General features: G+C 36.5%; 1 protein-coding gene across 1 annotated transcript in view; it reads right to left on the bottom strand.

The window, feature by feature from the left end:
• Positions 1-22,996, bottom strand: part of NUP205 (nucleoporin 205) — a 50,255-nt gene that overhangs the window by 3,896 nt on the left and 23,363 nt on the right. The window contains exons 17-39 of the mRNA XM_068668875.1: positions 22,211-22,348; positions 21,761-21,950; positions 20,777-20,897; positions 20,180-20,261; positions 19,627-19,791; positions 17,357-17,481; positions 16,304-16,418; positions 15,137-15,286; positions 14,406-14,480; positions 13,510-13,667; positions 12,478-12,558; positions 11,563-11,754; positions 9,612-9,882; positions 9,101-9,199; positions 6,727-6,875; positions 5,786-5,977; positions 5,469-5,590; positions 4,795-4,933; positions 4,466-4,592; positions 3,599-3,675; positions 1,913-2,041; positions 1,247-1,373; positions 368-534 (exon numbers count right to left, since the gene is read on the bottom strand). Of these exons, the coding sequence (XP_068524976.1) occupies positions 368-534; positions 1,247-1,373; positions 1,913-2,041; positions 3,599-3,675; positions 4,466-4,592; positions 4,795-4,933; positions 5,469-5,590; positions 5,786-5,977; positions 6,727-6,875; positions 9,101-9,199; positions 9,612-9,882; positions 11,563-11,754; positions 12,478-12,558; positions 13,510-13,667; positions 14,406-14,480; positions 15,137-15,286; positions 16,304-16,418; positions 17,357-17,481; positions 19,627-19,791; positions 20,180-20,261; positions 20,777-20,897; positions 21,761-21,950; positions 22,211-22,348 (3,191 nt within the window). The remainder of the gene's footprint in view (positions 1-367; positions 535-1,246; positions 1,374-1,912; positions 2,042-3,598; positions 3,676-4,465; positions 4,593-4,794; positions 4,934-5,468; positions 5,591-5,785; positions 5,978-6,726; positions 6,876-9,100; positions 9,200-9,611; positions 9,883-11,562; positions 11,755-12,477; positions 12,559-13,509; positions 13,668-14,405; positions 14,481-15,136; positions 15,287-16,303; positions 16,419-17,356; positions 17,482-19,626; positions 19,792-20,179; positions 20,262-20,776; positions 20,898-21,760; positions 21,951-22,210; positions 22,349-22,996) is intronic.

Genomic DNA, 22,996 nt, shown 5'->3' on the forward strand with positions numbered 1-22,996 from the left:
GAGATTGTGATAAAGTCCCCCTTCTCTTTGTAACCCAATCATCTCAGCAAGAACTGATGCAAAACTTAGAGCTACTCAACACTACACAAGTTACATCTATTTCTTCAAGAAGGATACATAATGAGCACTCCCAAAGCTTTAGCAATGTTCTTCTAATATAATGAAAAAACATGCACTACTTTTACAGAGCTAAGCCCAATATTTTCCCCCAAATTTCATGCTGCCCATCCTGTGGACCCTCCTATCAACAGTAGGAAAGATCACGCAAGAGAACTGTAACTATTTACTTGTCTAAAATGCTTCTGAGTCCCTGAGCTATATCTCAGTTATGAGCAAAAACAGACTACAGAGTCAGCAGAACTGTTACCTCTTTTATTTCATCTGGTGGGAGTTGCTCCACATTTTGCAGTTTGTTAACACTCTGACGATGACTATCGTAGTAACTGAAGAAATCATTAGTGCTCTGTTTCAGCAGATAGACGATAATGCCCAAACCAGGCAAGCGCCAGTATGGAACCACTGGAGCTTGTGTATCTAGAAAAATATGACCAAGTTACAAAAAAACAAATTAAATGAAAAAAAATCAAGAAATCAATAAGGTATCTTCTCTGTCAATAAAGTAGTGAAAGACATGAAAAACATGCACTGGCAAGTTTACGTTTTATTTCTGTGCCAGAATTTACATAGGCAAAAAGTTCTGTCTGCAATACTGCAAGACAGTCAATATAGTAAGTACCCAGGTGTAACACATGAAATTTTAACTAGATCAGATGACATAATTTTTTTTAACCACTCAGCTACATAGTAGCACACCACAACCTGTTGCCACATGCCATAATGAAGAGTTCCACTCAGCATCAAAACGCATCTTACATGTCATCAATAACGTCCTAGTTCCACCTAACTTAATCTAGCAGAGATGCTGAAAAAAATTAAATCCTTACCTTCCCATCTAGTACTATTTATTTACATACATGTTATTTTACTGATATATGCGTTTCTAAGGCTGCAATAGGAATCAGTTTAAAAAGCCTTTTCTGGTCACTTTTGTTTTAACTTGTGTTAGCTCCCTTATTTGGCTCAGTGCAAGGCCATACGTGCATTTATTCCAGCATAAGAAAATGAGCAGCTACTGCGTTGGCATAAAGACTTAAAGTGTAAGATAAACTACAGCATCTGGAAGCTGATTTCATGCTAGCCCAGATATTGCTATTCAATCTCAAAAAATAGTGAGCCAAAATCTCACCTTGACGAGGCCCATCTCGGTTGGTTGTCTCTGACAGGCTAGGGGTAAACAGACAAACAGTGTGTTGAAAACTGGGGGCACTTTGCAACATAAGTGACTCACAGTACTCCATCACGTTTGCACAAATCTGAAAAAAAAAAAGAAAAAAGACAGCATGCAAGTTACTAAAGGGATAGATGTCAATAAATAACATTTTGCTTTCTCTTTATTCACTTGAACTTGAAGATTCTTTTTTCTGATCAGTTACAGCCTCACTTCTATTTCAAGCCCAGGATTTGCAACCTGACGTCTTTCCCAAACCTACTAGTCGCAATTTCTGGTCATTTTTAACTCTTCTTGTGCATTTTCCATTTAGTTTTCTCCATTACTTTATTGTCCTCTGTATCCAGCCCTTATTTTGAAAATTACAGGTCAATTTTTAAAGTTTTGAATTTGACACGCTTTGTATCTAAAACAATGATGGTTGCTAATGCAAATTTAAATAACCAAACTTTCAATGTTTATTCTGAATAGAAACGAAACATGGGATCCTATACCAAACTAAAAGCAGTGTAGAACATTACCACTAGTCAAAATCATGTGAAAGTACCTCAACTACAAAAATCTGTACAACAGGTAAAATTTCAGTTTGAGACTGAAGGCTCTCACAGCTTCTTGTGTCCTCACCTGCTGCATGGCCAACTCAATTTCATCCCTCTTGTTCACTCTGTCTCCTCCTGAGTTATCATCTTGCAGTTTAAACTGGCGCAGTTTGTCTGAACCACCAAACCGACTTAGAAGTCCTAGGCACTGGCGCTGCCATGAAAAAAAACTTTTTTTAATTAGAACCTTAGCAAAGGAAGTGTCCTTGACACTTTTAAAAAATGAAGAATGATACATATCCCTTAACATATAACAAAAAGACAACAGTTCATATAAACATTTTAGAACTTAAAAAACTACATTTATATCTTTAAAAACACAATGCTTTAATTCACCTTTACTTAATTTAGAAGTTAACAGCACCCTAAAACAGTTCCTCGTGAAATGAATTTGATTTAGAAGTTCACAATGACATCTTACATCTTTTTTGGACTGTTATATTGAATACTATCAATGGCAGTTTAGGTTTACCTATACCCATTTAAAACACCTTCATCTATAAACCAAACCAAAATCTGCAGATAATGAGTTGCATAGAAGTAGAGGGCAGAAAAACAACTGAATAGTTTCATAGAATGGAGCAACAATCTATAAATCTCCTTTTAGTTTACATATGGCTGTTAAAAATCAAAGTGCCTCAGACTAGAAGTCAGTTTTATTTGGAATGCTAAAGAAGATACCGAAGATTAAAGATTTATTGGTAATTACTTTTAGAAAAAAAAAAACTAAAATACTTGAATTCTTTAATTACTTGATGAAAATAACATGACATACCAAAGACAAAAGTTACAGCAACAGATGACTGGATTTGTACGGTTTTGCTTGGAACAGCTCAGTTTTCAAATTAACTAATTAAAACTCCTTACAAGAAACCTTTTTACTGTTTCACATGGGAATTTCTTGCTGACATACCACAGCAGAAAAACAACTACCCCAGCATTTCAGTAATCACTTACAGCTTGCTACTTTGCTTTAAGCTGGTCGATGTAGTAGTTACTATCACAGTGCCCAGAGAACACATCCTTCTCTCGGCATCAGAAATATCAGAAATATCTGATAGGACAGCTCTGTCTACAGACACTTTTCAAATAAACTTTACAAACACCCTTGCTGACACGCTGATGTAGCAAAGTTTCAAAAACACTGCTGAACGATAAGCTGTAAAAAGATTTCCAGTTAAAGCTTTTCAATAGGACTCACTCTATCCTGGTTTTATTTCTGGTTTCTAAGTCAGGGTTATTCTTAAAAGGGAAGCAAAGAAATAAAATATTAGCATGTTAGATGCTATTAACATCTAACTAGTTCGATGCTCAACACTGTTGAACTGCAGACATGCTTGTAGCAAAAGTTGTAACAATATTCTGCATTACTTTTACATACTATGTTGTTGAGTTCAAATAGCTCTACTCCACATAGGGTGAATCCTAAACCAGGGAGGAAAATAAAGTATCCGACCTAACTCTTATGTTGCCAAATGCTGTCTTTTCTATTTGTTTCAAAACAACAACAAACACAGAACAAAATAAAATGTCAGAAAAACAACAACAAAACTAACCACAAAACTAATAATAAAAAGCACTGAACATTTTTCTTAATGCTGGAAAACATCCACTTCATAACTGCTATTAGTCAGAGCACAAACCCATGAAACAATTCTAATCTACATTCACAATTCCAGAAGGACAAGTGTTAAGTGGGTAACTTTATTACCTGAAATCGACCTATATGCCCTTGTAGCTCCATCTGTGTCCCTTCATTAATATCAACATCCAGCTCATTTAGAACTCCTGATAAAAGATACAGCCATTAAATTAACTGTTTTTAAAAAAAAAAAAATGTTTGCAGTGTATACATTTAAATATAAACATTGGTCATAAAAAAAAATCAGCAAAACAACTTAGAGTTTGTTCTTTCTTTGAGGAAAATATTCAGATATGAATGCAGCTAGTATGCATGCTATGTAGCTTACTGTTCTACTAACTAATTAAAAAAAGATGGGGGGGAGGCTAGCATGAAACTTGCAGCTGTTATGCAAAGCACAGTATACTGTAAGAAAATGAACATTTGGCTTCAACCTACAACTGCACTCCACCCTACTGTAATCAGACATTCCTCCTTAATGTCCTCCACAGTGCTTTTTCTTGGAAGTTTTCTTTTTAAAATAAATACAAATGTAGAAAATAATATCAAATGTATGGGTACACAAAAGTTTTCTGTCTTCATTTTCTCAGTTGTAGAATTTTCTGAATGAAAGTTCTTTTTGAGGATACCACATGCACTTTGAACACTTCTATTTGCAATTGGTCCCATAGACAAAAAGTACTTACTGCCAGTTAGCATAATGAAAAGAAAGTGAGAAGTCAAATGCACATTAACATGGGCACTGTATCCACTGCAAATCCACCATACTTACTTCAAGAACAATAATTTAACATTTCCCTATTTTTTCAAGAGCTGAACATCTCCAGAGAATTCTGTGTTGTACGTATTCCCTGATATGTCTTGTTATTACTTCATAGAAAACAAAATTAGATTCATGCAGATGTAGGTAACAGACTTCAAATCTATGGTTCCTACCAGGCAAAGCTGCCTTGCTGATTATTCCCGTCAGGAAGGCCAGCTCCTGGAGAGATCCAACACTAACATCTTGACACCTCAGGATTGCCTGGATAGTATCTGAATGGGCAATGAGAAACTGCAAAACCTGTACCACAAGAAGAAAAGAGAAGTATGATTGTCTCAAAATTTAGCATCAGGCAATGAGGAAGCAATGTTTTTACTCTTGTGAGAATTTTAGAGTGACCTCCCACACCAGTGAAAAAGTTGTTTTAGAAAAGCTTACTTCCAAAGCAAGACAACACATAATTTGATAGAATAAGCAGTAATTAGCATCTTTTGGAACTTACCTGTCCTGCTGCTTGTAGGTGTTGTGCCATGCTGGAGGTGAGGATCACTTGACACAGCTGAAGGGCTGGGAGAAGAATCTGGCGATAACGTTCCACTGGAGCAGGAATGAAGAGTGGGGGATCTCTCATTCCATACATTCTTAAGAGATTTAGTGGGGGGAAAAAAGTAAAGAAAAAAAGATAAACAGAAGTAAGGCCCACTAGTGAAGCAGAGCCTTGACTTAAAACTACCCTTAAGAATCAGCAAGCATTCATATTTAAATAATACATATGGTTTTTTAAACATATGAAATTACATTTACTATACTGTTAGGGCACCTCAGGGGACGATGAACTTTGTACCTTTTGTTCACTAATTAAAAATTCCCCAAAAGAGGTATAGGAGGCTGTTTTTCAAACATTACAGTCTAAATTAATAAAAAAATATATTAGCAACACATGGACCATTCCTATATAAGGAATCAAACAAGTAGGACTTTACATAGTATAAGCAACTGGCCACTGAGTTATTTGGAATCTTCCTTTCAATACAAGAGGTTTAAAGTTTTAAACTAAACACACAAGAAAAATACACCCCCAAATATTTACTCTCTAGACTTATAGCTATAAAAAGATGTCACGTTCTCCTAGGACTGTACTACAGTTCCGAAAGCAGCCAGGGAACCAACACTTACCCTTGATGGTCTGTTTCAGGTCGCATGTCATATATTTGACACTGTGCCAGCCTCACAATCACACCAGACCTCAAAAGTTCTAAAGCCCCTTGCTGACTTTTAGCTACCCTGGTGAGGAATGCCTAGAGAACAAAGGAAATACATAAGTACTTACAACTGGAAATGAACACTGAGACTTATTAAAATTCTGTCTCTATTGTAGCACCATTTCAAATACTGTTATTTTAGTAAAGTAACTCTGAGTATGATCAATGTAAAGTATAGACAAGCCACTTTTATTTAAAAACAACACAAAATTGTTCCATAAGTGCTCTTACCATTTTGGACTCATATGTGTACAGCGCTTTAAGTAGAGGGGGCTGAGGTGTGAGTAAGCTCTGAAGAGCCACATCATCGTCTGCTAGGCTATCCACAAGCACCTTCAGGTAGCCACTATTGGAGAGATACAATAGCCACTGCTGCTGCTTGTCTACTGAAACAATACGATCAAGCAAAGCCAATGCCAACATCTAGGACAGAAAGAAAATAAAACAGAATTGAACCAAGGAGAAAAAACAAACCCAAATTAAATCTATGAGATTAATGAGATTTCTAACAAATACCTAAAAATATTAAATGCTAGGGAGTTGCTTCTAACAGCTTCTTAAAAGCAGAGTGCATTTCTGCACTACAAGCATAACCCCTTATGTGGAAAATATTCTAAGATTTCTTGACATTTAAGTATAGAACAAGTGAATTGCCTTTCCTCTATTACTTATCCTTTAACAAAACATTACAGATGCTGTTTGCTAACTATGCCACAATATTTTTAATGAAGTATTGCTACAAGCAGAATTACTAAGTAAAACTATTTTGCATTTTGACTAGATTCCTGACAGAAAATATTTATTTCTCAATATTTCTTTTTCAAGTTACTAAACTTTTCCAATGTGAGAAAATAAACCAGTAAGTACATAATTTAAAGACAACACATAACATTCACAGCAGATCATGCCTACAATCTTTTGCAGCAGTGCTTGCTACCCTTTTTTGTTAAACAAAGGGACATAAACCTGTTTGAGAAAATAATTAATATGCATGTATGTACCTACTTTTAGCAACTTGAAGAATCAGTGGTAGGACAAAAATATGAAAGAGAGTAAGTATCAACAAATAATGTTTTCTAGTTCTACGTCATCAAATTTTCCTTCTCTGCACAGTAGTAAAATGTTCTTTAAAGCAAACAAAACAGTGATTGCAGAGGAATAGATTTATTTACCCGGCCTATCTCATGACCATCACAAGCATCGCGACAGACCACTTCCATGAGAGCTGCCCCATAACTCTCAATAATCGCCATGTTTTCTCGTTGCAATTTACTAAACACATCTTCAGGAGCTGTCAGACGTTCCCACATTGTTTTTTTAGCTGTAAGAAACAAGTATAACAGAAAAGGAAATATGGAAAGATGGACAGCTTAGCCTTTGCTTAGCTATAGTACAGCTGAGGCTATATCCTTCAGGGCATTCTCTATCTTGCAACAGAAATATCATAAACAAGGGGCACAGGTGTTTGAAGTGCAGAAGTTTTCCTACAAATCCCTTTTTTTCTAAATATCACACAAATGCCAGACAGAACTCAAAAACATCTGTGCCTGAATAGCCACACTTGTAAATAACCTGCCTAAAACTATTCCAAGATTCAATACACATAGCCTGGAGCATCTATGAAGCCTAAGAACTTTCACTGGGACCAAAACACTTGGTTTGAAGGGAAGTAAATGATAAGTTAAGTAGAAAAGTCCTGATTTCAAAGTCACCAATAAAATACTGAAAGGTCATAACAATTCCATCATATTATCACTACCATAGATCAAAAAGCTGACCAAGTAATAAGCAGTAGGAGTCTTCATGCATAGTTACTAAACTCAAGTTTGTTGTTCCAACCTCATCCAAGCTCTAAGATGAAATAACGAGTATAAATGTTGGTAAGTCAAGTATTCAAGCCATTAAGAAATCCAGCTGGCTTGAAAAACACATTTGGTTTTTTATTGACTCTTTTTGGCCTCGTTTTATGGTTTTGTTTGTTTTCCCCTGAGGTCTTTAACTAAACGAACAGAAAGAATATCAAATAATCTTTGGGGTTCTGCGTTGGTGAGCACCAGGTCCAGTAACGCTTCTCCTTTGGTTGGTTTGTCTAATACCTGGACGAGGAAGTGGTCCTCAATGGTCTCCAGGAGTCCCCTGGAGTGCTTACTTCCTGCCATGGGGCTTTCCCAGCAAACAGCCAGGTCGTTGAAATCCCCCAGGAAGATGAGTGCCTGTGAGCACGATACTTCTGTAGTTGTAGCAAGAAGGCCTCGCCAACAGGCTCCTCTTGATCAGGGGGTCTGTAGTAGACCCCAACCACAAGATGTCCGTTGTTGATTGGGTACTTAATTTTTACCCACAGGCTCTCAACCTCCTCTTCGCTGTTTCTTAGAGGGAATTCTTCACAATCTATCCAGTTCTTAACATAGAGGGCAACACCCCCACCCTTCTTTCCCTTCCTGTCTCTCCTGTAAAGCCTATAGCCCTCTATGCCAATGTTCCAGCTGTGTGATTCATCCCACCACATTTCCGTGATAGCAATTAGATCATAGTTTTCTAATTGCACTGTGGCTTCCAACTCCTCCTGCTTGCTTCCCATACTACATGCATTAGTATACAAGCTCCCTGAAAAGGGAGCTGAAATGCTTATTTCTCATGCTGCATGTTTATGTATAGGAACACACCAGATGTCTTTCATTCAATTCAGCCCCTCATGGGGCAGACTGAAGGGTCTCACCCGCATGCAGTTCCTCAAAACTGGCGTGCAGTCTCATAACTTATAGGTGGGCCTGGTTCTGTCTCTTTCCCTCTTCAAATCTAGTTCAAAGCCCTATCCAATCAGCCCTGCTAACTTCAGGGCAAAACTCATTTTGCCCCTCAAAGAAAGGTGTTCCCCACCAGGAGTCAGTAGACCCGGTGTCATGTAGACCTTCCCGTGATCAAGAAACCTGAAACTGTGTCAACGGCACCAGCCTCAGAGCCACATATTGATCCACTGGGTCTGCCCATTCCTTTCAATGTTGATCCCCATTACTGGAAGAATGGAGGAAAACACTACCTGTGCACCTGATCCTTCAACTAATTGCCGCAAAACCCTAAAATCCCTTCTGATTGCTCTTTGCCACCTCTTCACTGCCAACTTAAAAAAACAATAAAGAGTAATAATCAGAGGGACGTACCAGGTGAGTGACTCTCCGAGCAACATCTCTTACCCGTGCCCCATGAAGATAGCAGACTTCCCTTTGCCAGGTCTGGATGACAAATTGGGCCCTTCGTTCCCTTCAGAAGGGAGTCCCCTATTACTATAACCCTTCTTTTTTTCTTGGTGGGGGTTGTTGTGATGCGGGGCATAGGTTGACTTGCCCTACGCAACTCCCTCAATGCAGATGGAATTTTATCCACATCGTCATTTGCTTGTCCATCAAGCTCCAGAGCTTTGGAGTAAGATGGTTTATATCTACATAACCTATCTACTTCCAGGAGACAATTCAGCATACATGAACTATAGTTTAGGGTTTAGTAACAATTTTTTCTGCTCTTTCCCAAAGTACAATTGGACCATACCAGCCTCTAAAGTGTCTGGTTCATCTGGTCTCTGGGCAATCTGCAAATAATAAAGCAGCGATCCGTAAAGATGTGTCCTCACTCTCTGGAAGCCACCACCTGTTCACAAGAAGTAGTCATAATTAGAACCACGCAGTTACAAATTCCATAACACTATCTTCTACTGACAATTAATTTACTTTTCTGTGGCAGTGCTGGCAGAAATAAAACAGAGTTCTACTGTTTGTATAAAAAAGTATTTATGAGTATATTCAGCAAGTTTATGCTGCTACAGACACTTGAATATGAATTTCCCTTTAAAGTTATTTACACGTCTTTCTTCTGTTTGTTCAGAATTCAAAAAGAAATGCTTTTTTCTTTTTCTTGCTAGTAGCCTCACTTATAAGGTATCCACAGTAATCATGGAAGATCTACCTAATTGACTGTAATAAAAAAAACTTGAGCATTTCAGTCCTTCTTTGTACTCCTGGTGGTTAGAATTCCCATGAACGTAGGGCAAAGGATAACAAACCTGTTTTCAAAATGAAATCCAGCAGCTTTTTTAAGATGATGTGGAGGGAGGAGTCACCAATGGAAGCAAAACCTATGGATATGCTCTCGGAGCCTGGTGATGAGGCAAAAGAACCATCCAGCATCAAGACATATTGGGACTGTCCCGTCATTGGGACTGAAAGTGGCTGTTTCTGCTCTGTTTTCACAGACTGGCTCAGGTGGGCTGTCAGAGTGAACACAGCCCCTGCCACCACTGGCATCAGCTCCTGAGCCGCATCCTCATCCAGGATCTTAAAAGAGAATTAAAAAAAAAAAAAAGACAGAAACAAACAAGAGAAGAAAACCAAGAAGTACGTAAGTGTGATTTCTTGAGCTATTAAAGCAATTAATTTAGTCTCTCGCAGCTATTTCATTTATGTATTCAAATGGAATTCATTAATAGAACACTATTTAAAACAAATCAAAATCAGTAGTGTCAGGTGAAACACGTCCAGAAAAAAGTATATTGAGCACGTTTTAATCGAGCAGACCATTAGCCTTCTGGTTTTTATTTCCACAAATTACAGGCAAGATGATAGTTAAATCTGGATAAGAAACAGGAAGGAATGTGCTGTTGTTTGAGTTGGTTTATTAGTAAAATATTTAAACTTAAGTTACGGAAAGAACAACTGACACCCTCTGCTTTTTCAAGAAATCTGCCATTTAAAGAAAACTATTTTTGTTAAAAATGTGAAGATATAATCTATTAAACTCAAAAGAATGAGCATCAAAGAAGCATTTAAGACAACATGGAGAAAAAATAATAGGAAGTTAGCATAAGACACTTTAGTTCACTTCATCATTTGAAAGATAAACCTGGTATCTTTATCACTGACATTCAAGCAGCTTTCCTTTTAAGCAATGCAGTTGTTTAATATGGTAGATCAATTATTTTCAAAGAAAAGTATAGATAAACGTTTTCTCAAATTAAAAAAAATTCTCCACTACAGTATTACAGGAAATTACAGTCTGAAATTTGTGCTTTGTAAAGATTTTAGGAATTGATGAAATTATTTTGCCCAGTAAAGGCCTCCCTTTATTCCCATGTTTTAAATTTGTTCATATAAAAAACAAGAGCCACATTCTACTAAAAATATATTTTCCTGAAAGAGTTACCTAAAAACTAATGAAAACAAAAACAAACCCTAAAAGGTTACTTTTTGTTCATAAAAAAGATGACATTTTCATTAATATACATTCCTCAAAACATAGATTGTCTATCAAAACTAAAAACGGTATGCCTCTCACAATAAAATAATAACAAGAAATTATTCCCCAGCTGACTTAAGCAATAGGAGAATTTTTCATTAAATTTTCCTTGAGAATGGCTGAGTCAGTCATAACTGTCCAGTCCGTCTCAAAAATTATTACTGTATTTCTGCAATAAAAGATCCAGACTTTAAATATTTTAAGACAAAGCAAAGGGTGACGTTCCCAGAAGCCCTTCCAATTCTAAAATCTTTACTTTTTCTACTCTGATGTTTCATTCAACTTTCTTTAATTTTTCAAAAGAAGCTGTGTTAGGATTTAAAGAGTGTCATCTAATTGCAATAAATTAGCAAATGCAGTACTGTCTGCTTTCATCACTTCAGTGACTTCTTTTATGTTACTCATCAAATGGGCTGTTACCTTTTCACCCACCCTTTCCAGACCATCATCATACCAGATCACACTAAAATGTCTTCAAAATTCATCAATAAATGGCTTGCAGATCACAGTAGCTATACAAAAATATATAGAGTATCTCCTCTGCTCAATGGCACATTCAAACTTCAGTATAGTAGCAATCAAAAAGCTGAAAGTAATACTAAAGGCAGACACTTTTTTCTTGATTATGGTCAAAAATGCTACTTGAAGAGTAGTTTCTCTTTCATATAAAAAGACATAGCAACAATGCTCAAAGAAAGGGTTGGCTTCCAGTAGAGCATTACCTTGTCATGCACATCCTGTAACAGATCACGGATAATCAGTTGTCTGTCTTCAGCCTGTATAAGATCCTGGGGGCAGGCAGTGAGTATAATTTCCACCAGCTGTCTCCATGACTCTAAAGCATGCCTCTTAGCATGGAGGCACTGTAGCAACTTATTCCGCTCCACTACATACTGCAGGATAGTGTTGATCTCCTGAACACCCATGAAAAAGGAATTGAGTTATAATACTCTAAAAGAGATTAATGACAATAACAGATTTCAACATTACAAGTTTTAATCTATTAGTAATAGCCTTTGGAAGAAAAAAATAGGTAGGTCTTCTGATTATCAGAAACGAGCTGCCATTAATCATTTTAACAAGATATGCCAATCCAATTCTGAGCTGCTTTTCACAAGGGCTTTTCACCATGAACGTCTCAAGTGTATAGTAAAACAAATAAAAAATATATATATATATATATATACACACTTTAAAAATCAAAGCAGACAACTGTGAAAAAACTGTTTGTGTGTTTTCTTATTTTTATAAGCGTGAGTCACCTCTCCATCTTTTGATTTTCAAACCCACTTAGCCAATTTCAAATAAAACTAAAAGATGGTAAGAATCTCAAAAAATAATTAAGCATTAAGCTCCTCCGTGTTCACAGAAACTACAGCTGTATAGAAGAAAGAACAAATGAATTGTCATCCCCTACAAGAGACAGGCAAGATGAACTTGGCTGCTATTGTATGTAGAATAGTACGTTAAGCAGTTTCTCTTATCAAACGTTAATGTCTTGTTGTTTTTTTTTCCCTTAAGAAATTACTAACTCAAATTTCAGGACTCAAATCTGCAAGTTTTCATGGTAAAGCTTACTGCTTGATGGTTTATGAAATCCACCAAGAACAACAGTAATTTATTTTTTCTATACTTACTTCCATAAGTAAAGGTCTCTGACCAATTGCTGCCATTCCTTGAAGGGCATTGACTTCTGCAACCAGAACTCTGTGTAGATGCTGAAATTGAAAAGGAATTAAAAAAAAAAAAAAAAAAAGCTTTAATCAGGAGAAAGACATATTTGTCTTCTAAAAGGAGGTTGCTACATAGCAACAGATGCAACTAAAATACTAACAAGATTCAAGTTTCATTTATTTTCTCAATTTCTTCCATAGTTCATTCTTTAACTGCTTTTGGGAGCTGTCCAACCTCTTCTTGCTTACTGTCCTTCCCATTTTTTGCACTCCTTCATTTCCTTCTGTTCCACAGTTATGTTCTTTCATCAGTTCTTCTAACACATCACTACTCTCCCTTCTCTTCAACCTCCACTGTAGTCTTCTTGTACAGGATTAAGGGTTTGTCTCTTCTCAAGACTAAAACATATTTTATAATACAGAATAGCTGGTTGCTAATATGGGATAGCTGTTTTCCTATCACCAGCAAGATTGCTTTGCGATTCTTCTCCACTCCTGCTTTGTCCACTGTCTTTTGGACCACAAATTTTTCAGGACGGTTTATTAAACACTTGTCAATTACTTATCACAATGTGATGCTATGTTAACTGAAGCCTTTAAGAACTACTGCAATACACAACTATACTATGTACATAATTGTGCACACATATGCAGAACTACACAGTTGTGGGTTGCAGAACAATGAAATAAGGTAGAAGTCATTTTCTGCAATATTATTTGGGTGTTCTGAGATATGAAAAACATTAAAACAGAAAATATTTCCTCAAAGTGTCTTAAACCAACACATCTGTCAGGTGCAAATGTGAAATGAGTGTGTGCAATACAGAAGAAAAAATAACTCACAGTTTGTATAAATTATGAACATCTGAAACAGGTATATTCTTTATGTGAAAACAAGTTTCAAAGTCCTATTAATACAGTAATTGATTTTAAAAACTAAATGATTATCAAGATACAAATGGCACACATAATTTGAGAACATGAACTACTGCGCACCTTCACGTTGCAGACCACTTGCCCACGTGCATTCTTGTGTTCACAATTAGCAATGACTTGCTCAATCTGAGTGCGGTCAAAAAAATCCAGTTGCAAAGGCTCTGGAATGTCCTGGCTGAAGTCAATTGAATCCAGAATACTTAAGATCTTCCTGCGTACTGGAAGAGTAAATCAATTCAGATTGTAGTCCAAAATATAACAGGGAGATAAAAAAGAAGAAAAAGATTAAGAAAAAGATTGCAAATAGGAGCCTATGAAAAGCTTACCTTTGAAAATTCAAATCATAATGTGTGAAGTTTCAAAAGGGAACATTAACTCTTCAAAAAACACAAATGATCTCTAGAAGGCACTTAAAAACATGTTCTAGAGCCTTAAATTCTTAACTCTGTTGTTTTCTATTATTCTCTTTTTATGTATACATTTAATCCAATTCACTACTACAAGATTCTAAATTTTGTCTCTTAAAAAACAGGCTGGTTTTCAAGGAGAACAATGCAGTCTTTTGCTGAAACTTTAATACGTAGTAAGAAATCTAAGGTCAATTGCTTGGTATTTATATTCTTTGCCACAAATAAACAAACACATTCAGTTTAAGCAACAGTCTCACTGTTCTTCCTGTTCCCAGGAAATTTACAGACTACCACCTCCCATTTCACCCTTCCACAGATACTTAAATACAGAATACTCTACCTTCCTTTTGAGTCCAATATTTTCCACTCTCCAACCATGTCAAGGTTATGAAATTCATTTTGTCCACACTAAATAAAATTATTTCATGTATTGCTGCTATTTTGAAAGCCTATTATTTCATTTTTCAGTGTCCCTTCTAGAAGCAGCCCCCAAATTCAGGAACAGAAAATTTTTACAGAGAAATAATCAATGCCCACAGAGTTTACCTTTAGAGGCAGTATCAAAGTGGAGAAATCCACTGACAGACCGACTTTCATCTTCTATCCCACCTTCACCATCACCTGAAGCATAAATAAGCAAAAGAAATAACAAATAAATACCACCTACCTTATCAATACTGACATACACATGTTCATCTGTGTTGCCCCAAAATGTGTGGAGACCTGTGGCATGCAGATATGTTCTCATACGTTGCCTGAACACACATGTGGAAGCATTCAGTGTGCACACATCTATTAACATGTGTTCAATTATATTCCCTGAGAATGTGTGGAAGCCTTTAGCATGTATATGTGTGTTCTCACATGTTGCCCAAAAATACATGTGGAGGCTATTGGTGAGCACATGTGTGTTCGTTTGTATTTACATGTATAGCTTGAAATTGTGTGGGTACATTGACAAGCACAAACGTGTTCACATGTCTTCCAATGTGTCATCCAAAACCATGTTTGAACAACACTGACAAGCACATATGTGTTCACATGTGTGCACCAAAAACACTTGTGGACACTTAAGCGCGGGCATGGTCACACATATTCAAGCATCTGCCCAACATGCTTGTTCACACATGGTGAGTCCTGAGGCTTATACCAGTGCCTGGAGGCATTTGGTGTCCACATGTGTGGCTTCTACACCTGTCCAGAGGCATTTGGCATACACACGCATTTTGAGAGGGCACAGACACATGTCATGCGTCATCACAGCAAGTTCTTCTTACCCAAGTAGGGTTTCACAGGCATGTCATCCAGCAGCAGGTGCAGCAGTCTCTGCGTATGGGAGCGCTGGCGGTTCAGCGATGTGACTCGCATTTCTATTGCTGCGGTTTTCATCAACCAGGACATTTGGTTCAGTGTTGAAATCTCATGCTCTGCGTGGAGATAAGAAAATTCTTATAAAACTGAACATAAATAATACTACTTACTCCAAGGAAAGCATTTCTTCATTTGAGAAAGCTTCTAGAACCTATCATTACTTATGAATTGCTCACCGTTTGTTCACAAAAGACTAAGGGATCTAACAAATGCCATTCAATGCACATGAGTGTTTTGAAAGACTCATACACAGGCATGAATTTAAGAATATGTACATACAAAAAAATCTGGATGTAACTTGTACTTAAAATCATTGTGGAGAATCTATGAGCAAGTAAGATCTATTATAATTTCAGTGAAAATCATCAGACGTTTACCCCTTGTGAGCTATCACTTTGCTTTTAAGGTGTTAAGGCTTGAACCTGGGTCTTCATATTCTTTATGAATCTCATTTCCATTCTTAAGATAACGTAAGAGATCATCTAAAATACTTCCCCCATTCTGGATATGTGCACTTGAAGGTTAAGACTACTGTCATCGAACAAAGTACTGGTGGTCTAGCATCTGACAAACCCAGTATGTACACTTATGCAGTTTTAAGATGCCTGCCTTTGAAATGCCGGTCTTAAACATTAAAACAAATCCATTCACTTCATAACTAACATCAGTACCAAATAAAATCTCCAGATCCTTATTTCAAGGAAGAGAAGATAGAAGTGGTTATAACCACCAGCCTTCTACTCCCTCCCGTTCCGCATAGCATCTTTTCCAGAATACACCTTTTTTGCTGTAGCAAAATCTAACAAAACTACAAAAATAATTAAAAGATAGATAAGGATTTGCTTCTGGAGACTGGATATGCTCCAAAACTAACAAGCTCTTTCACAAGAGTTCTGCAAAACAATATGAACTACCTAAGCAGGCAGAGTTCAATAATATCAGAATTAAAAGATTAGCAAAGAGGCAGCAATTAATTCAATCTAATCATGCTATGTATCTATCTTCCCTCTGGGGCTGCTAAAGACACAAAGGAGGCATTGAATTTTTTGTCCTTAGCTAAGGACAAAAGTTACCTCTGGTAGAAAATGGCAAATACTGCAGCTGAGTGAATAAGAAATCCTGACTGGTCCTGAGGTATCTCATAGTTGGGCCCGAGGTGTCAGCACATGCGCACAACTGATAGATCACCTGAAAATCAAAAACAGTAGATACTCATATGGAGTTTATTTCACAAGAAACAAACAAAACAAAACCACCAAAGCAAAAGAAGCATAACTCTGTTTTAATGCTCAAATGGTATTATTACCTGTATTTTCAGTAAGTTTTCCAGTAGCCTGCTCCAAAGCACAACATATTGTTTATAACATATATCAAATTATGATTTGAAGGACTATCGGCATGCAGGCATCTACAGCAACTACCCACCCACAACATGACTCTATAACCCTTTCAGTTTGTCCACTTTACTTAAAAGAAAAGCATATTTCTTTTTACTCTGCGGGTTCACTGAGACAGGAAACGTCATCTTCATCTTTTTCCTCTTCTACAGTATGGCCTCTTCCACTTTTAATTACTTATATTTAAAATACTTTGTAGATGTCACAGATTACCCACACAATAAAGGTGTGTGATTTAAGGCCAAACAACAACTAACTTTGCACACGTCAAATCCAACCATCTTCCCTGCCTGCTCCCTCTCACTATATTTTATACACACACATCACTGGCTGCAGAATAAAGAAGAGAACTTTATTTATTTGGGATTATCTGCCATATTACATCAGCAAAATGCAGTTCCAGATATTCAAAAAAAGAACAACAAAAACTTGTTACGTGGCCATAAGACACTCAAAGGCTTGCCAAAACTAGCTTTACAAATACAAATCAATTCCAAGCTCTGTAACGAGTGTAGACTTTTTGGTTTCAGTGTTGTTAGAAGATAATACATTTTTACATAGGAAAACGTAGATCAGAAGAAGTTCAATATATAAAAAAAATCTGACAGATCTTTCTTGAACCAAAAAATATTTTCAATATCATCACCATCTGTGTTCATCAACCATGAAGGAGCTAATTTTATTTAAAGTTCACTCTCAATACATGCCAACAGAAAATAGGTTGCATACCTGGTAACAGAGTTCTGCAAGATGAGGAGATTCCTGAACTGCTGTAGGCCCGTTCCTTGTTTCAGTACCCTTCTCCAGTATGTTCAAAATAGCATGAAGGCAAGTCCGTGGACAACCCAAAACACCTTCAAAATACAGAAGTAATTTCTTACGTACTTGCCTCCATAATAAATGCAGATTAGAACACAGAATCACAGAAACTAAATGCTTGATACCTTATACAGCACCATACTGCTCCACAGAGCAGCAGCAAAAACATCCAGAAAAGATTTTTCTCCATTAAAATAAAGGGAGAAACTGCTTTAGCAAAAATCAAATTAAAACATCTGTAGGAACTCTGCAGAAAGAAGACAAATTATACAACCAAAACTTCCTTAAGAATTTTCTCTTCTGTTCTATATGAAGAGATCCAATTGGCATTTTAATATTCTGCATCAACCAAATGAAAATTTGGATTCTCAGTCCTACACTTTAATTGAATCCTCATTTGCCAATTTCAAATGTGAGTTTTAAATCTCTGTATTTAGTCACAAAATGACCGCAATTGTTCAATAACTCTCCTAGAGGCACCTAACACTGTAACCAAGAGGAAAAGGAAAAAAGACTTTAAGACTGAAGCAAAAATTCTGTCACTTTGCATCCATCCTTTATCCAATTATTACTTTAATCCACCAAGAAAGATGCCCTTAAGCAGTAAATGAATCAACAACCACCATTCTTACAGGGGAAATAATTGTCTCTGTTTGGACCCACATCATTTATGCTTTAGTAGGAAATTATTATTCCTAGGCATATAGCTTACGGTCATTCTTTCTTCACATTATTAATGGGATAATTCAAAGCAGCCTGCAAGGATCTCTCACAGCCTGGAGACAAAGATAGTCTCCTATTACTTATCTGACTTATGATACCCTCTAAAATTGTATGCTTGCAGATCAATTATCCATATTCTTTAGGTATAGAATTTCAAAATGTGCAAAACATGGTCTGCCATATTAAGTTACTTTCCAGATAAAAAAGAGGCTGGTGTCTTTCTGTGCCTTTCTGAGACATAAAATAACTCAGACATTTTTTTCCAAATGAAATTCAGGTCCTACCTACCCTTCATTTAGAACTAGAAACAACCATAAACAACCAAAATCTGCTGGGAGCAAAGCATCTGACCCAAAGATCATAAGAAACAGGCTTCTATAAATAGCTAAAAAATTAAATCTGTTGATCCCAATGTGTTCATATGAAACATTCCTTAAAATACCTGAGAAAGAATCCTGTACTTCAGATCTGAAGGGACTCCAAGAAATCTCTACTACAACCTACTGCTCAAAGTAGAGTCAGCTTTGACAGCAGACAGGATATAGCTCCTAGCTTTATACAGCTGAATCTCAACAAACCTCCAAGCATGAAGAATGTATGTCCTCTCCAGCCAACCCATTCCCCTGCTTCACCTTCCTCACTCTGCAGAAGTTTCTTCCATATTTGCTCAGAGCCTCTTTTCAGTTTATGCCTACTGTCTTGTTCTCGGGCCATGCACCACTGAAGAGCCTGGCCTTTCCCCCTCATTAACTTCTTTGTAGGTATTGGAAGGCTGTTATCAGGTTCCCCCCAAACCTTCTCTTTTCCATGCTGAAGAAGTCCCATTCTCCCAACCTCTCCTCATAAGCTGACTGCTCCAGCCCCAACCATCTCTTCTGAACTTGCTCAAGTTCAAGACAGACTAACTCACTATCTTTGACAATTCTAGAAGTATCTGAAATGCCATATATGCATATATATGTATACATATATCTTCTGTAAGGTTTTCTTCTACACTGTTAAACAGCCAGACTGTTTTCCTACTTGATAATCAATCTTAAATGGGAGTTTGAGGAGGGGCAGAAGAGCACTCAAGTTGTATAACTTGTTCAAAGTCTTGTCACACATAGGGACTTCCTGGATCACCAAATCATTTTTTTTGTATTACTGACAACCGCAATGCATGTGAACAGTAAATAAATTTATACTTCTCTTCAAAATTATCATTTTCTCCCAGAACTCTAATTTCAAGTCCATTCCAAAATCCAACTTAGACAAAGGATCAAATTCTAAAGCAGTTTAAAATACTGCACCTGGGTTCATCTTATCTCTGAATACAGATTTGAGGATTAGAACAAGGCCTGTTTTCTTCTTCGTAACATTCAGAGGAACTGGGTCTCCCTGTGCATTTTCTGATAGATATTCTCAGTGTTGGTGGTACAAGAACTGAATGCAAGATCAACTTTTCGTCTTCATACCTGGGTCTTGCAGATTTGTGGTGCTGACAGGTTTCTTGAGCTCATATCCCAAGAGATACAGCGCAAGGCTGGGAGGACTACATTCAAGAGAGGTGATAAGGAGATTCAGAATATGGATCCTTGTCTCATGATGGATGCGTGCCCGCTGCTTTTCAGGCTCCAGCTCTTGATTAAAAAAGATTAGGTGAACAATGAAGTAAAGCTATTGGTTTAAATGAATAATCTTCAGATCCTTCAGATTAAATGCAATAAATGCAAACCATCAGTTTATATTAGTATAGAGGAATACAAGACCAAAGTGTCAAATTACTGCTCTGAATAACACATCCAGAGCAATTTAAATGCTCCTCTTTTGAAAACATTCCATTTATAGCTGTCTCATCATACTGTGGATGTATCTTAACAAGACATCAATGCTTTTCCTTTTGTTAAGGGTGTGTCTCTACAGAACACAACACAGAAAGGGTTTTTTTTGACTTAAAAGCCCCTTCTTTCATTAATTTTATTCTACACAAAAGGTAAGTGCAAGTCATATAAGAGGCCTTTTACATACCCTCATCTGGATTAATTAATTCTTCTGCATCTTCATTGTCCAAACATTCCACAAACCCAGCCATCAGCTTCTGGCTAATACTCTGTATTCAGCAATGGAAGGATAAAAATGAAGGGGATTTTAACAGTATTAAAAACAATACCTTTCAGAATTCCTTCCATATAGGTTGACACAAGGTCTAGACAAAAACTAACCTAGTAACCTAGTCACTAAGCATGGACAGTATATGCTAAGCATAGGTTAGCAGAGAGCCACTGAATAGAAAAGAAAAAAAAAAAGAAATCTACTGTTGTGTTACATATGCTAAATTATCCTCAGAGGCTGAACACTATGAAGTCAAGAAAAAGGCTCAGTATCTCAAAGAAGTATCTCTTTTCTCTTCTTCCAGAGCATTCATGGTTTTGCTTTTTATCAATTAATGAAGTAGTCACTTTTCACAATGCCACAGTAAAAAACTTTTTGGGGATAGGTAGAGATAAGATAAAATATTGTTTTAAATGTACTTGATCTAGAAACATAGCTTTTAAAGTAACATTACAGAGCACCAGTATTTCTCCAACACTTTGTCTTTCCAGATCCAAATAAAATGGCACTTACCTGATCATGTGTGAAATCACCAACTAGCTTTATCTGGATGTTGGAATTGTAAGAAATACAGCACAAAATCTTGGCACTTTCAAAAGCCAGTTCAGGATTGCTGTTTCCATGATAAAGATACCTTTAAAAATACAAGATTATTGTAATGAAATTTTTGAGAACTGTAACATTCCAACATGGTAATGCATAGATGAAGGAGTACTAAAACAACTGCAAAACAAACTATTTAAGAAATCATTAAAACTACAACAAAATTTTACTCCACATGAAGCAGTTCACACTCTTCCATCAGAAGTATAGGCTAACAGGCAGTCTTAATAATCAGCCTCAGAATTTTCAGCATTCTTTTTATATAAAAGCAATGCAAGATAGTATTAAAAAAAAAATCACAGATCACACAGAAGCAAGTATCTAAAATAAACTACTACATACACCCAAAATAGGCAAGATTCAAAAAAAATAATAATTAATTTAATTTAAAGTATCTTAAAAGGCATGTGGCTTTTTTTAACTATTAACTATAGTTATGTAAAAAAAGTAATATAGCAAATGAAAGAAAAAATATATACAGAGATCTTGATTTCTCAGAATCTCACTGAATAAAAAAGCAGTGTTGTTTTGTCTGTAAAGTCATTATAAAATAAAACTGTAAATCAGTAAAAATCAGTGTTACAGATTGCTAGCTTGATACTTTTAATATAGAAACTAATAGATAATACTGCAAGACGTTTAAATGGACAACAGCAGCCAAAAGAAGTTTCTGATTGCCTCCTACTCTAAGCAAAATATTCAAACTGTGACAAACTGAAAATTATATCCTAGGAAATCATTGCACATAAGGCAAATTGTAAGAAAAAAAAATATATATATATACACGCAGATTCCAAATCTTGAGAAGCACTGCTGGCTGTTAAAATCGAAGGACCAGGATCCAATCACTTCTGTGCCTCCAAAAATCCTCCCTTCTCAGTACTTTGCACATACCTTGCAATATTCACCACATGATCTGCCTTTTTAGTGCGAGGATTGATTCCTTGAAGCAGTTGCTCCAGCGGTGTGACAATAAGGGAAAGATGGCTCTCCCGCAACAGATCCATAAAAAGATTCTCCTTCTGCAGGGTCAAGTTTAGAAGTGCAAGGCAATATTGTACTGCTTTCTCTAAATGCTTCTTCCCTGTGCAGTACACAAACAATAAAGAACCATAAGGAAAAGAAAGGATCAATTAAAATAGGCCATGTTCATAAGCCTCGTTCACCGTGTCTTATACCAAGAAAGAATTTGTCAGTTATTTACTGCTAGGAAAATTACCCAGAAAACACAATTTATATATGCCAGAAAAACAAAATCAAATTGAAGATATGTGAAACGTCAGCTTTAAATCCTACTTTGTATGCTTTTTAACTTCACCTGAAAAATAAATTCGAGGCACATACCAGGAAATGGAGCATAAGTATCAAGCTGCTTAACTCCTTCTTCCAGCAAACTAAGGGCCAGTTCCAGCATTGGGGACTCATTCAATAGATGATACATCAAGTTGAACCCAGGTGGTTTATATGCTATTATTTCTTCTCCTAAAAACAAACAAACAAACAAAAATTATCGAATAGAAAAGACTTAGCTAGCCTGAGCTGGAAAACAGCAGTTCCTGTTGCTATAAGCAACATCTAAATTGACAAAACATACTGCATAGAAAGTCTTCACAGTTTTTGTCCACACATAAGCTATCTAGGTAGCTTAGAAAGTTTGCAGAGAGCAGTAACGGTAGTTACCATTACTTTTCAGAATCTACTAGCACAGTTTCAACTTTAAATCATTAGAGTCTCCCTAGGTTTATCTGGCCTTGAATTCAAATCAACGATAGGACTCTAAACCACATTGGAGCTACATTAAATGGTTTCATGTGACTGAAAAATAACTGAAAAAAGTTTACATTCCCCAAAACTGACACGAGAGAGAAAAGCATTTCCAGAAACCAAAGCTGAAACACTGATGCTCACAGTACACAAATACTTGCATGTCTGCTACAACAACACATGCCGAAATGAAACTACTAGCCTGGAACACAAAGACCCTCAATAAAACAAAAGAAAAGCAAAACTCAAGACTAATGTTTCTTTTTTATCTAGTCTCCTAGTAAACTGGGGGGGGAAGCAAGAGAGCAGTCAGAATCATTTCTTAATAGGCAAGTGAGAATGAAGGTGCAGATTCTTTTGACATCA

Source organism: Anas acuta, chromosome 1 (genome assembly GCF_963932015.1).
Source record: "Anas acuta chromosome 1, bAnaAcu1.1, whole genome shotgun sequence".
Classification (NCBI taxonomy): Eukaryota; Metazoa; Chordata; class Aves; order Anseriformes; family Anatidae; genus Anas; species Anas acuta.